This window comes from Falco peregrinus, chromosome 8 (genome assembly GCF_023634155.1).
Source record: "Falco peregrinus isolate bFalPer1 chromosome 8, bFalPer1.pri, whole genome shotgun sequence".
In the NCBI taxonomy this organism is placed as follows: Eukaryota; Metazoa; Chordata; class Aves; order Falconiformes; family Falconidae; genus Falco; species Falco peregrinus.
The window spans coordinates 39,480,111-39,495,110 of record NC_073728.1 but is presented as its reverse complement, the minus strand read 5'-3'; the positions used below and the strand labels follow the sequence as shown (position 1 = coordinate 39,495,110).

Sequence of the window (15,000 nt, the reverse complement as noted above, 5' to 3'; positions counted from 1 at the left end):
TTGCAAGGTGATAAAACATCTGTTTGGTGAAGGATGAGTATATTGAGATAGCTGTGACTGGTGGGGCACGATCCTCCTCTTCCCCCCTCAGAAACTAGCCCGTCAGCATTGATATGTGTACATGATCCCTCTCACTGCCCTGTGGCAAGGCGGCGGACATGTACCAAAGCTATTTTTGCTGTAATTGGGGTGCACCAGCATGTTCCTCAGCTCCTTCTGCACCTGAGCGTGACAGTGGATGTGCGAAACTGCAAACCTGCTGTACCCCCAACCACAGTCATGTCATCCAGGTGACACATGTGTAATTAGAAAGGTTGGAGGCTCTTTACTTCTCTCTTTCATGGAGAAGACCTGTAGTGCTTCTTTTAACTCAAGGCGTTCACCCGAGCCTTATGTTTTTTTACTTTTTGCCCATGTGTGCTGTATCATCTCAGCAGTTAAAGACTTGATAAGAGAAAGTTGTCAGAAATCAATTCTTCTTCCCCTAATTGTATGGGTGTGATAAAAGATCACACGGGGAATCTGCGAGAATTTGCACACAGATGCAAACAAATAGCTGCTATCAATTCACATGGAAGATCAGATAAGCCTGTTATCTTGTGTCGTATGTACCAGCGTGTGACAAGAGTGTGGGGAAGGACATGGGGCTGGAGATATGGGAGTGGGAGGAACAGCGGTGGAAGTCGCGATGAGAAAATTCAGAAGAAAAAATGTAGATTGCAAAAATTATCTGAAGATTAATGGTCTCAGGGAAAATGGTGTGTACGGAGATAGCGCCGTGTCTGGTTGCCTGTTTTTAATGTCGAGTCTCACAAAGAAATGAGTCCGTGGAGAAAAGGTGGTTTTGTCATCACCGTGTGCTGTACGAACTTGTGGCTGCCCACCGTGAGGACCTGGTCACCTCCACTGAGGAGCAAGTCCTTGGAAAGGGCTTGTCCCAGGCAGTGCCTTCTGTGAGCGGTGCTCTCCATCAGTGAGCTGAGCACAACTTCTCTACAAGCTGGAGGGAGAAGAGCCTGGAAATGCCTTTTTTTAATAGTTGCACCTAGTCATGTTTGCAGTGCAATACAGCATTTGTGTAGTCATGTTTGCCTTTGAATTCAGAATTCAACACTATTTCATGCAGAGACATTGGAGAATGCAGTGAATCTGCACCTAAGCCATATTTTCCTCACATTGTGGAATATTTTGGACCAAGGTTTACCCCATCAAGATGCAGGTATGGCAGGACAGTAAAAGGTGGAAGAGTGGGTGCTCCATCTACAAATCACCTCAGAGTACCCATAAATGCTGTTGGCCTCAACAGGCATCCTCAATTTAGTAAACAGCGTGCAGAGAGCGTGTAGAAGGACTGTGGTCCTACTCCACCCTGCCAGCTGGCCACTCTATGCTGTGTCATGTGAGGAGGGCAGAGGCTGGATGTTGTCAAAGGAAAGTGGATCCCCCGTTCCAGGGAGGGCACAGATGGCTGGGTCTGTTTTGCCCCTTTGCACGGGAAAGCAGTGGAGAGTTGGGCTCCAGATCCACGCTAAATGGGGAGTGTGCTCCTGCAGGGAAACCTCATCTTTGAAAAGCAACTGATCCTGGGAAATGTAATCCAAAAAGGTGAAAGTGGTGGGTAGACATGACAGACTGAAACAAAGGCTTAAAATGCAAGTGTTTATACAGCCTTAACTAAAAGGTCCCGGATACGATAAAAAGCCCATAGGATGTAAAATACAATTTCAAAACGGAAATTTTTTAGAAGGGTCTAAGAAAAGTGATCTAATACTCCCAAAGAAAATAGCAGTCACCAGGGCTGCAGTACAGATGACACGTGGTGAATGAACCAGGGCCACGAAAGCATATGCAGAGACATCTGATTAAGTAGAAGTTGACACCATCAATTCTTGAGCACCTTGGAGCAAAAGGAAAATAGTCTGACTTCACTTTCCTGCAAGCTGGAGTTAAGTTTGAGGGCAGATACTGTTTTTTTATAAGTAGCAAATAAGAAAGTTAATGAAATACTGTGAGGCGTTCCAATTTCGATGTTAGCTGGAAGGGCAGTTTGGAACTATCTGGCTTTTGTTGGTTCCTTCAGTGAAGTCTAACCTTGACATTTCTTCCCTCAGCTGGGGGTGTGGGGTATTGAACCCTTCCAGTGGAAGATGCACTGTTCCTTGATCCAGTGTTTTTAAGAGCTTGTAGAAATGTTCACCATGTCATGAAGACCTCTCAGATGCAAAATTTCTGCTACAGTGGACATCTGAGCATCGCTTTTTCCATCGTTTATATAGCATATTTTTTCAAAGTCTATAAGAAGTTGATAGTCCAGAGAAGAAAACATCCCTTCATTCTGATAATGGCAAAAAAGATGCTTTGTATCACCTCTGTATTCTTCAGCTAAAAAGCCAGATACAATTTTGAGTAGGTTTTTTTGTGGGGTTTTTTTCATTGTTTATAGTATGGGCAGAGCTTATAGTAAGTGTTCCAGGGGCGATAATTAGCTTTGTGAACCGCTCTTCAGTTCCCTTCCTACCTGATCTCGGATCGAGATCTGGGTAACTAGAGATTCAGAGCAACTGTCCTGTAGTCACAAACTAAATGTAAATCAATTTTGAAAATTTTAAGACAAATACATCCTGTGATAGAAGGGCAAGAATTAAGTGAGGGCTGTGACATTGACCTGTGGGATGCTGAGGGACCTCAGCAGTGCGTCATCCCCAGACAAAGAGTAGCCAGATCTTCCTCCCAAACCTTGCGGAACACAAAAATGGTTGTTCTGCCTACACTTGTGTGTGCTTTACCTCTCTAGAAGATCTAGAATCTGTTGGTCTCAAACAGGAGTATTCAGGATCCAAGCTTAGAGGTAGAGAAATGGAGGCGGAAGGTGAGTTGCCAGCTTTTACTCACCAGATCACGTGTGTCTTCAAGATGTATTTGTGTTGCCTCAGCTTCCTCTTGCTTTTCCAGGGCAAGAAGTAGGTAGCTGCCTCTGTGGGACAGGGAGGAGCAAAGACATCTATGTTTAAGTCAGGGACTTATATTTTCATTACCAGGTGAATCTGATGAGCCAAAAATGGGGTATTTTTTAGCTTTCCAAAAGATTGCATGTCTGCCAATCATGCTGAAATAGTCACAGAGGATAGTGAAGGTATTTGGGTTGGAGTGGTATTTGTTTTCCTACGGTTCCAGTTGCCTGGGTTCCTGATTCATAGTTGAAGCAGTTTGCTCCGTTGGCATCAGCAGTGTACTAACGGAGTGGGGAACTATCTCCGAAATACAAAGAGCTAAAATATTTTGCGATCCGTTTTCACTCAGATGCATACTTCAAATTGCATTCCATCAGTTGAGGGAAATAATTTCAGTTACCCTGGTCACAGTAGAAAGCAGTCTTCTTTTTGAATGCCTTTTTTCATTGATGTAGATACATTTCTGAGATGAGAGACGATATGTCTTCTCATTACGGTTACATTTAGTTAATTTCCTTTTTTAAAAGCTTGGTGTGAAAGGCAGTTTCCTTTAAAAAGGGGGGTGGGGTGGAGGGGTGGATGGATAGAAAAAAGTGATACAGCTGATCTTCCTGTTGCCTTAGCAACAGATTTATTTATTAGGGTCTGAAATGACATGAGTTAATATACCACATACCTGCTGATCGGCAAACTCTCCTATTTCAGCTCCAGTTGACAATTAAGTCCTGGACAGCTACAGCCAGGGGTTAATGTTACTCATTAGGAGAACTAGGTCATTACTGGGAAATCAAGGCACTTAAGGCAGCATGGATAAAATACAAAATTCAACATCTCAAGGAGTAAGGGGTTTTATGTTAATTAACCTTATTTTCCTTTCATTAAAAAAAATCTTTCATATATGCATGTGACTGTGGATCAATTAATTGAAAAAAGAAAAAAAAAAGTAAGCTGTAGTTTACTTTCCTCTCCTAGTTGTCTTCATTTCCTTTGGAAGGGTTTCATTATTTTATGGAAAATTCTTAGGTCTATATGATGAGTAAAAAGGGTATTAAAATTAAGAAGGGAATCATCATGGAAATCAGCTTTACCACAAGGGAATGAGCAAATAAAAGCCTTGGAAATGAAAATAAATAAGCTTTGCTAATACCTCACCTAAGGAGCAGAATATAAGCCCATCAGAGCTTGGAGATATTTAGAGGTACTTCTTTGCTTCTTTATTAAGCAGTTACATAGTTATTTGACCTTCAGAAACCGAAACTTTAGAGAAGTAATTGAAGTTGTTGGTAAATATTCTATTTACAGAAAGCTGATCAGTGGTGTAGCCGACAGTAACTCCTGTACTTAGTAATTGGGTTCTGATTTCCAGGAAAATTAAATATATTCTCTGAAAGTTTTATTAAGATATCTGTGTGGGAGTTTTAACTTGATAAGTCACAAGTGATTTAATAAAGCTCTCCTGAAAGCCTTTATTTACTAACTTTTAGCAGACTTCATTCTGATACTGGAGAACTTAATAGGGCAAAACAGGATCTTACTAAAATAAAACTTGTATTTTTACTCACTGTTTCCCCAAATACACTTAGTGCTTTCACTTCTACTAAGCACTCTGCTGTAAGCTTTGTGGCCCAATTCTGCTTCTCATCACATTTTGAGCAATTTGGTGTAAAGCCTTTTTCCACTCCTGTAAAGTCAAGGCTGAAGCAGCATCTTCCCTGGGCTCCACATAGGAAACCACGGTATTGAGTGAGAGCACTGCTACTGATAAGTAAAATTCAAGCCCTGCCAGTGGTTTCCACTCCGTGGAATGGTTTTGCGCCATTTGCATCTGTTTTCTTAAATATAAGGGAAAAAGTTAAATAGCATCAAGATTCTGCTTCAGATATCCCGTGCAGAAACCTTCCTCCTTCATTCCCTCTCTGCTCTCCAGACGCTTGCAGAGCAACCACTTCAGGGCTGTCTTCCAAAGCCTGTTACAATAAATGCTTCGGCAACGGCTGAAAAACTGATTTTGAGTTACTGTAAGGCTACAGCTGCATCACCTGGGCATTTGAAGATTGTTGAAGTTTGGGATAGATGTATCCTAGTTTGCCATGAAAGCTCCAGTGAGCTTGGCTCTCCCTTTTTCCATGATGGGGAACTCGTTTTATGGTGTCTGTACGACTGTGAAACCCAGGTCTTTGGGCAGAAATGCATGTGAGCTGGTGGGACTAAGGAGTCCTTTCGAGGCTCCTGTCACCATGAAATGCCTTTCTTGCTCCATTTACCCAAGCTGGTCTGGACCTTTCTCTTTCAGACCTCTTTCTTGTGTCTCTGCCAGGCTCAGTTCCTCGGGCATCTTCTCAGGTGTAGTCTCCTTGTGCAGCCAATTTGCATCTTGCTCTTTTCTAGTTTCTCAGCCTTTCTCTGTCTGCATCATTACACTCCCTGCCTGTGCAAGGGACCTTCTACCTCACCTTGGTCCCATTTTCTCCTAAGCCCCGTTGTCCAGCTTGACTGTGTTGTCCTCTTGGTCTGTTATACTGGTTTCACATTTTGCCGCGTATGAGCTGGCCTGTTGTATATTTTCCCCATGCTCTTTACTTCTTCACTCAGGTCAGGATTGCTTTGCCATGCTGTTCTTGCATAGCTGATCGTATTGATCAGATCTTATTTGTCCTCTGCGTTTTTCTGGTCCACATCTAAGAGTTTTAGTCAAACTGGAAAAGCACACATTGCCATTACCGCTTTCTGCCTCTTCAACCCATCTCTTACACTGCTTTATTTTCTTAACCAAATCTTCCGTTTTCTTGTTGTTCCCTATTTTCAATGCATATAAAACAGTTCTTTATTCTGCAAAGTCCAGTAATTTTATTCTGAAGACAGAGGAATCATTGAAAGTGCAGGTGAGATCTGTGCTTTCAGTTCAGATGTTAGATCCTGCCTGGTTTTGGCAGCCTGACCTGTGATGTTAGGAATGTCTCACTCAGCTTTAGCCTAAGGTGCGCCCAAGACACGTGGACCTTTCAGTGACCAGCACAAAAGGAGTTTTCTCAAAGGCTTAGCTACATTTTTAGGAAGACTTTCAACACATGCAACAAAACCCCTATCTTTGACTCAAAATCAAACGCATCTGTATATTCAGTTCTTACTCTAAACCAAAGAGACAAAATACATAAAACAGAGGCTTATTTGAATTTTAATATATGCAAGATACATTTTGCAGTTTTACTAGGAAGTGTTTTGTTTTGTTTTTGTTTTTTTTTAATCTTGTTCTTTGGATGTTCTGGAAAACTTCTGGCAGAACTTTTCTAGAAGATGATAGTGCAAGATAGCCTCAGTCTTGGGAAACATCATAAGCAAGGACAGAAGAGGTTTTGTAATAAGAAGTCCCAGTGAAACTTAACACACAGTGCTACCAGCCCCCTTGTAAATCGCAGCAACCCTGACCAAAGGATGTGGACACCCTCTAAGAGACGAAAATCAAATGCTTCATAAGCAAGTGATCTAATATTCCTCCTTATTTTCATCAGTGCTAGGAGGGTTAGGTGTATTCCTTCAAAGCTCATTTTAATTGGTTTCCTCTTCTAACCACACTGCAACTGTTTGACTTTCTTCTCTCTTTCCCTCCTTCTCCCCTGCTCTCCTTTCCTCCATGTTTTCATCCTTTTTTTCCTTCCATTATCCTCTGATCTCCGCTTTTTCTCAGTTGTATATCTTCAAAACCTGACTCAACGAAATGAGTTGACTCCTTATTCTGAAAGCAGCGCGATGTGTAGTAGTTACTTTAATCTTGTTGAATAACGAGTTTGAAGCCTTGGTCTTGGTGCCAAGGAAGTTGCTGCTTAGGAGCTTCAGCCGTGGAGATGACAGCTTCACAACTCCAAAAAGGAGGAGTTATCCTACGTACCTGAGCTAATTCCTCTCATGTTACTCACTAAGGCCCAGGACTGACGTTTTGACCTAGGCAGGGTAGCTGGTGGAGTATTTTAAGTAGTTGTTGTTTGGTGATGTGAGTCCACCGTGGAAATCACAGAGGGGCCGCAGGGTCTTGTATGGGGGGATTGCCATTCCCAGGCAAATGAAATGTGTGGTAATGTATATTTGATTCTTCTTCTGTTCTTCCAGGGAACCGCCTGAGTCGATTTTTATCCACTTAATATCATATTCATGATAATTCATCATAAATATTCATCTATTATTACCACGACACGACTTTTTTTGTAGTATGTTGAATTGGAATAGGATATATTGTGTATGGTTATTAGGGCTGTCAGGGTCACTCAGATTATTTTGTCTCTCCTCCTGACAACAGGAAACCATTTGTTAACGTTACCTTTGGAACACAAAAGGAAGTTTTATTTTATTTTATTTTGGGTTTTTTTGTTTTGTTTTATTTTGTTTTATTTTATTTTATTTTTTAAAGAAGCTGTGTGGGGTAGTCCGTAGCAGTTACTGGATTGTGTTGCAAATTTGACTGAAATGTTTTTTATCTGAATCCTGGACTTGTGAAAAGCTGGGTTCGCCAAATTGGAATAAAAGAAATAAAAAGGCATTGAATGAAAGCACATTGATTTTTACACCAAGGTAACTGAGACCAAACGCCGGTCTTTGTCTTCAAAGGTTAATCTCTCTTTAGGAAATAAGCAGGAGGCTCAATGACTGATGCTGATCCTGAGGTTTCTTTGGTTCGAGAATGCACAATATTTTATTTTGAGTTTTTGCTTCATGAATTGTGAGGGGAGAAGAAGAATCTAAACAATAAACTCCCAAGGTTCTTTTTTTTATGAATCTCTTCTAGATAACACAAGATAGGAGAAAATGCTTTTCCAGCGTAAAGCAAAATGCCACCCATTTTTCTTAGGCCAGCAATTTGAAAAAAATCAGAAGGTAAAATACACACTCCTCACTGTAAATACGTCACGGGCTATAATAGAAAATAAAACACTGTATTTGCCAGACCTGCTTGGCTGCTTTTTGCCTCTCTAGTGCCATTTTTTAAAATTCCTTGGCTTGTGGAGGTGTGTTTTGCCAGCACAAGCAAGGATTGAGACCTTTTTAGCTTGTAGGACCTCGAAATTGCTAGCTGGAATTTATTCTGTAGGGTGCTTTTTCAGTGACACTTAGGCAAAAACATTTTCTTCTACTTGACTCCATTTTCTATTAACCGAGGGGGTATTAGATATTGTGGTAACTTTTGATGCTGATGATGCCAGACAATGTTTAGAGGCACAATTACAGCAAAGACATTTTGTAAGCGTATCAGCTGAAAAAGAAAACTCATTGGACTTAACTACATATTTACAGTCTACCTCTACCTCATTTTGGAAATGTAAAAAGATGGAAAAATACTGTGATAAATTGAATAAATGGAAAGCAATTAGCTTTTCCTTCATGTTTGCATTTTCATAGTTATTTCTTTTTCCCATTTCTTTTCTAATAGCTCTTTCCTGGCAGTAATATTTCTTCTTTTGCAGTTATCATGAGCTTTGTTACCAGGAACTTGGTATTAGAATTTTAATTTTTTTTTTTTTGTTGTCCCCCCTTCAGTCTTGACATAGAAAATGTATATTAAAGTAATATAGTTTAGGAAAGTCCTCTGTCCTCCATGAAAATAATTACAAGAATGTATTTCATGTGATATATCGAATAGGCTTGTAACACAAGTCCTCTTACTTTAGGAAGAATATTATCCTCCTGAAGTATTTACTAACTCCGATCCTCACCACATTTCTGTAAATGAAAGCTTCTGTAAAACTGTATCTTACAGATGGGGAAACCTAGGCAGAGCCGTCTCGTGGGAAATCAGTGTCAGGAAAAGACCAGAACTCTGCAATTCTTGGCTTTGAAGGCCAGGCTTATTTTTTTGTGACTGCACTGCTACTTTCTAACAGTATTGGATGATAATAAACCTATATTCAGATGTTTCTGAGCTCAAGATCGCATGTAAAATATCGATACGTGATATGGTGAATAGTATAATGTGATGAAAAAAATTCCCAATAGCGGTGTTTCAGTGAGGTCTGACATGAAATGGAGCCCCACGTTGAGTTCGGCAGTGCGCACGCAAGGGCCGCGCCATTCATTCATGTGCTGCTGTTCACTTCTGGAGAATGCCCTGGACAGATACAGGGTCAACAGGAGGCTGATGTCATATGAGGTCTCTTATCAGCCTGTGGCATCCTTCATCGCCCTCCCCAAGTCTGTACCATATCAGTCAGAGCAGTACAGGACCTCAAGTTCCTGCTGTTATCCCCCAAACGAGGAACGTTCCTGGGATAAAGGCACCTTCCAGCTCCTGGCTGGAGGTGCGACAGAGGGGCAGCGCCCGCCTCGCAGCAGCAGTGACTGCCTGTGCTTGTCTTCATGTGCATTCTTTCAAAAATGTCAATTTTTACAAGGGATTGTGCAGATTTTCCACCTTTTCCTCCGCGGTGCTTTTGTTCTCCATCCTCACCACACCGTGCTTCCCTGCTTGCGCCACTGTGTGCCTTTGCCCTCCTTATTATCCTCCTTTTTGGTTCTCCTCCTTTAATTACCATGCAGTTTTATTTTTGCTTCCTAATTTATATCTTTACTGTGTTTTGGTTGTTTTGGTTTTTTTCTATCACCTATAGCACACTCCAGTGCTCTCTGCAGCTTCTCTCTATCGCCAAGTCTGATTTTACTGTGTTCTTTCATTTTTCTCAAGCCTATGTCTTTTCCCTTTTCTCTTCTATTTTCCCCTATATTTATCTTTTTCCTGCTGGGTTTGGATATGCCATCATTTTTTAGCTTTCAACTTGAGTATTTGTTGTTTTTCTTTTTTTTCCTTCTTGTGTTTCTCTTCCCCTTTATATTGTTTTGCCTATCTCGTCTACCCTGTTTGCTGCCAAACTCAGTCCTCGCTATTTCACTTCCCCAAAACCAAAGGACCAGTGTTATCCACTTCAAGGTCTGTGTCTTAGAAACTTCATTTTCTTCACTTTTAATTACTGATTCTGTGCTCACAGACTTCCTCATCCCCATCCCTGCCCCTCACATCTTCCCTGTGCTCTGCCGCGGCTGTGCCTTTCCCTGGCTGATGTCCCCGGTCCCGTTCTCTCCTGCCCAGGTGTCTCTTGGCTCGCCACGACTGCTGCCCAGCTTCATAAATAATGAGTGATCCTTCAGTGGCCTGTTTTATCAGCCATTTTCTAGCAATAATTGCAGGTAGGCAGAAATCCGTCTTCTAGCTCTTGCTAGAAAATAAAAATTTTAAAAACATTTAAAATGCTACTTTAACTTCTGAAGATTTTGTACCTGTTTTAGCATTGCCATTTCCCACCTTTGCCCATCAGACATTCAGGTGATTTTATGAAACAGGGAGGCAGAAGGAGATGCACCCCATGTGAATTGCTTGGATTTAAGGCATTATAAAAAGTGAAATATTACCACATGGCCTCACAATTTGGGATTCTCTACTGCTGAAAATCTCCCATGCTAAATGTACTAAGAAGATTAAGATCAACCCTTTTAATATTGCTTTTAGCTGAGCTTATTTGTAACCCTGTCAGAATATGTAGCACCTTAAGAGATGGCACGACAGGGCTGTTGCTATCACAAGCATTCTGTACACTTTATAAACCCTACGTTTTAATATTTTTTTTTAAAACAGACTGCATTTATTTTGCCCTTTTGAGCAAGTCCTGTCTCTTTTCCACAACTCTTGTCCTTTTTAATTGCATAGCTAGATGAGTCTTTCTCCAAATTCTAAATAACTGTGATTATCACCATGTATGATAAGTTTACATATATTTAAAAAATTAAACTTAAGTCACAGAAGACCATATGGGTCTCTTACTGAATTTCACTCAAATCCAGGAGATGAATATGCACTGAATAATGTAAAGGGCTACATTTTTCCTTTTTTTTTTCCTTTTTTTCATGTTTCCCATCACTGGTCGGGGATATGGGTATCCTGCAGCCCCAGGGAATAACTCCAGTTTAGCCAGTCTCTGTGCTTTCTTCTTCCAGTTACAGCAATAGGTAAGGCGCAAGGGCTCGGGCTGAATTCACAGTATCCCTGAATAGCAGGAGGGTGTTTTGGTACCATTGATTGTATAGAGGAACATCATCATAGTGCTATGAAGTTACTTTTTAAAAATCATTTTAGGCTGAAAAGAGAGATGTCAAGTCATCAATTAATCCTGACAGCATCCTTCTGTGCTGAAAAAATAACACACCCATTTTATAAACAGAAAATCTAAGGCAGAGATAATGGAGGCTCAATACTGGTGCTGCTGCTCCCTCCCGTTCCCCGTTTCAAGGACAGTCTTGAAAAGTTTTATTTCAGATTACAAAAGGGAAGCCACTAAATCAGGCTGAACCCTGGGCCACGTTCCCACACCCAGACCACTAAACCTCAGCCAGTTCATAAGAGAGACTTCAGATGGCTTTCTTAAAATGTTTTAGACTCAAAAAAAAAAAAAAAAAAAAAAAACCACCAAAAAAACCTACTGGGTAAAAAAATGCAGTGTGAAGTATCTATATGTGGAGATTGAATGTCTCCAACAGCAGTGCTGTCAAATTGGAGTGTAGGTATGGTGCCTAGGTCTGTTTTGTGGCATTTGCAGCTGGAGTTTGGTCATTCTGTTGTTTTCGTGTTCTTATGATGAAATTCAGAGCATCTTCATACCATGCCCAGTTTTTATTTTTCCTTTACCAGATGCATATCAAATCAACTAAAAATACAAGAGCATTTCAAATACCTAAACTGAACAACAAAGCCAGAGCCCAGAATCATATTAGCTTGATTTTTTCCCAAACATAGTATCTTAAAACAAAAGTTTGCATTTTAATATCAGGGTTTCGTACAGTTTTGCACTTCTTTTAAGGAAAAGGAGTATATATAATTAATACTGTTTAATAAAGCTCAAAAATGCAACAGATGCAGCCAAAAGTGCACATCATTTTGAGCAGATCTTTACAGAACAGACATTCCATATTGTGTTCATCTTTTTCCACGATCACTGCTATGGCAATCTGGTGTGTTTAGCAGTTGTTGCTGAGTAAGGCAGACTGGATTGTATATGATTTTCTCCATGTCAGCCAAGAAACAGAGCTCTCTTCTTTTTGATGCAGTAAAGAGGTGGTCTTGTACTATTTATTGCTTTCTACCAGGAGCAGCTCTACCTTTACTAACTTGCAAGAATAATACTGCATTGTGATGTGTATGTGAATGGGCTGGAAGTGTTCTGTAGGTCTTAACTGAAAGTAAAACGGTGTGGTGTGGAAGCATCACAGGAGCTGATAAATCAAATATGACCTCCCAAATAGAAAAGCTAAGAGTTTCACAAAACGAGTAATTAAAATCTGTCAGTATCGCATAAAAGCAAAATATTTTAAAAGGGGATATGGAAGGAGGATCACCTACAGCAGAAAACCCATAAGAGAGGCTCCAGTGCAGAGGAAGCGTTTCCCCTTTCAGCATTCCTTCTGGGTGCCAAATTTTCCTTCTGTTCTTCCCCACCTATTAAACAAAGCTGCAACTTCCAATTCCTATCAGTTTTCCTAAATATGTGCAGCTTATGTGGCTTCAACGAGCTGTAAGGCTCCGTGTTCTCCTGCCAGCTCCTTGACAATGTGGCTCCAACAGCATCCTCCACTTTTGGCTGCCTCCAGGACCCCTGGTCTCTTCTGGAAAGGGAGAGGGAAAGCATATCCTTTGCTGGAAGGACTTTTTGTGACAGTAAAGCCGATAGCGGGGCTGTGAAGAGCTTGGAAGGATCCCTGTAAGCGTCGCGGCTGTCTGTGGAGGCTGCCTGCTCTGCGCACAGGGTCCTTCAGCCCACCTGGGGACGAGCCATGGTGGCTGGGCATCGGAGGCAGGGTGGGCTGGGCAGGGGCACTCCCCCAAACAGCACCCTAGGGGAAACTGAGGCTAGTGGGAACCATCATCATGAATTACACCGGCTCCCAGCATCAAAGCTTCTTTTCCTTGCAGACTTTTCCGATAGAGACGTTCCCTGCTAGCCAAGTCTGAATTCTCTACTGTAAGCCCATTTTGGCTCTTTCAGCTGGGCGCTTGGAGGGACCTAAAATACTGGTGACGTGTTTCTGCACATAATTTACCTACCAGAAACAGGTGGCTGTTTTAAGGGTGAGGATGCAAGCGAACTAGTAGGCAGTTCTGGGGTCTTTGCAACTGGAAGAAATCCTCTCTCCGAGCCAGTGCTCGTATCCACTTCGGTTACTGGAACCGCCGTGAAAACTCCTGGTTCACAGATGTGAAACAAATTACGAAGCTTATGCAGTTGCATTCCTCCTTATTATTGGGAACAAAACAAATCTGGGAGATGGAGGACTTCTTAAAGTCATTATTGTCTGGCTTTATTTTAAGAAAATGCAATGAATTCTGAAAACGGCACAATTCCTGAAGATTTCTCGGCCTAGGGAAGTTACATTAATTATAAAGATTAATTTGTTTTAATTCCCTAAACCAAAAATATTGACTGAATGGGAAATTAACACGTGTAGAGCTGCAGATGTCATTTGGCTTCAGAATTCCTGAACAATAAAATTATTAATATTTCATATAGCGGTGTGACAAACCTACGGATTCATTCTACAAAATTAGCCTGTGAAGAAAGACACCAGGACAGCTGAGCTGTAGACTTGCCCTTCAGACAGGAAGGAAAACTGGAATTTTCTAAAAAATAAGTAAACCCAAAATATTTTAAAGACATATGGCACACATCTGTCTGAAATACAATCATTTAAAGCAGAGTAATTAAACACAAGACATAATATTCACCTGAGAGTGGGGGAATCATCTCATTTTTAATCTAACTTACCAAAGTTGGGGAGTTTAGCTCATTTGTGGTGTCTTTTGAACCTTCCATTCTCTGCTAGTGAAGAAGATAGTTTAGTAAACTGGCTTTTTATTTTCTGTTTAGGTAACCAACCTTGTGTTTCAAGTCACTGGGTGTCACAGCCATGCAAACCTTTGGTATTATCTTCAGCCGAAATTAGAAATAAGTACAGGTTTCTGATTTTCTGGTTGAACTTCCAGATAACTCCTTGAAAGTCTAAAGGTAGAAAAAAAATTGTGTTGGTTTATTCTTTTCTCCTTTACCTAAAGCAATGAATGGATCTGAAGCTTTTCAGGAGGATGGCATGGATTCATAAAATTCCAGTTTGGGAAATCCTATGGTTTTAGCAAAAGTTTTTTATTAACCTATTCCTCCTGAAAAGGGGGGTAAACTGTAATGAAAATGATATACATATTTTTTGACTGGGGGAAAAAAAAAAACCAAAATATTTTTTTTTCCTACCGTACCTAACCTGCCCCTTTTTTAACATGATTTTGCCATCAGCTAGGTGAGCGATTACACAGTCCCTTCTCGCTTTCAAGAGTTGGTAATTTGAAGAGTGAGGGCATAATTTGAAGGCAGGAAAGGGAGATAAGAATCTGATGAAACTGAGGTTTGATCCCAAGTGCTGGGTTGAGGAAAGTGTTCAGCTCTGCAGTGTAAGCAAAGAGGGAAATTATGCTGAAGACATTTGGTTCTCAAAAGTACAATTTAAGAGAAATACAGTTCTGATAAACATTAAAAAAGCAATTTCACAAGTGAATGTAAGTGATGCTGAGATAAGTTCTGTTTGTTTTAAGGGAACATGACAAAGATCCTGAAACTTTCTTTAAAGTTCTGCTGAAACTGAAAGAGAAAGATCTACCTTTTCACGTGTCCGTCCTTGGAGAGGCTTTCACTGAAATTCCAGGTACCTTTCCTTTTTTTTCTTTACTGTAAAGTTACTATAATATAGATATGTCCAGAAGTAGTTTTCATGTACATATTTTCGCATATTAGTGAAAAGGACATGCTTAAAATCTTCATAGCTGCGAAGTAAATAATATTGAAATGTTGTAAAATGAAAATTATTAAAGACAGTATGCATTTTTTATTTTACTTGGCAGTACAAGACGTTATGACTTGTGTTTCAGCAAGACTTCTATATTTATTTAAGTAGATAGGTGTGAGTCATTGGATGGTTCAGATAGGAAACAAAGTCTTTCAAGGCAAGGTCTCTCATCTGAAATCCAGACTGAGGT

General features: G+C 40.6%; 1 protein-coding gene across 20 annotated transcripts in view; it reads left to right on the top strand.

Moving 5' to 3' along the window:
- Positions 1–15,000, top strand: part of GTDC1 (glycosyltransferase like domain containing 1) — a 185,979-nt gene that overhangs the window by 153,135 nt on the left and 17,844 nt on the right. For all 20 annotated transcript variants that reach the window (XR_008748577.1, XR_008748578.1, XM_055813009.1 and 17 more), the window contains one exon: positions 14,560–14,669. Coding sequence is in view for 18 of the 20 variants with exons in the window: in XM_055813009.1 (XP_055668984.1) it covers positions 14,560–14,669 (110 nt within the window). In the remaining 2 variants the exon portion in view is untranslated. The remainder of the gene's footprint in view (positions 1–14,559; positions 14,670–15,000) is intronic.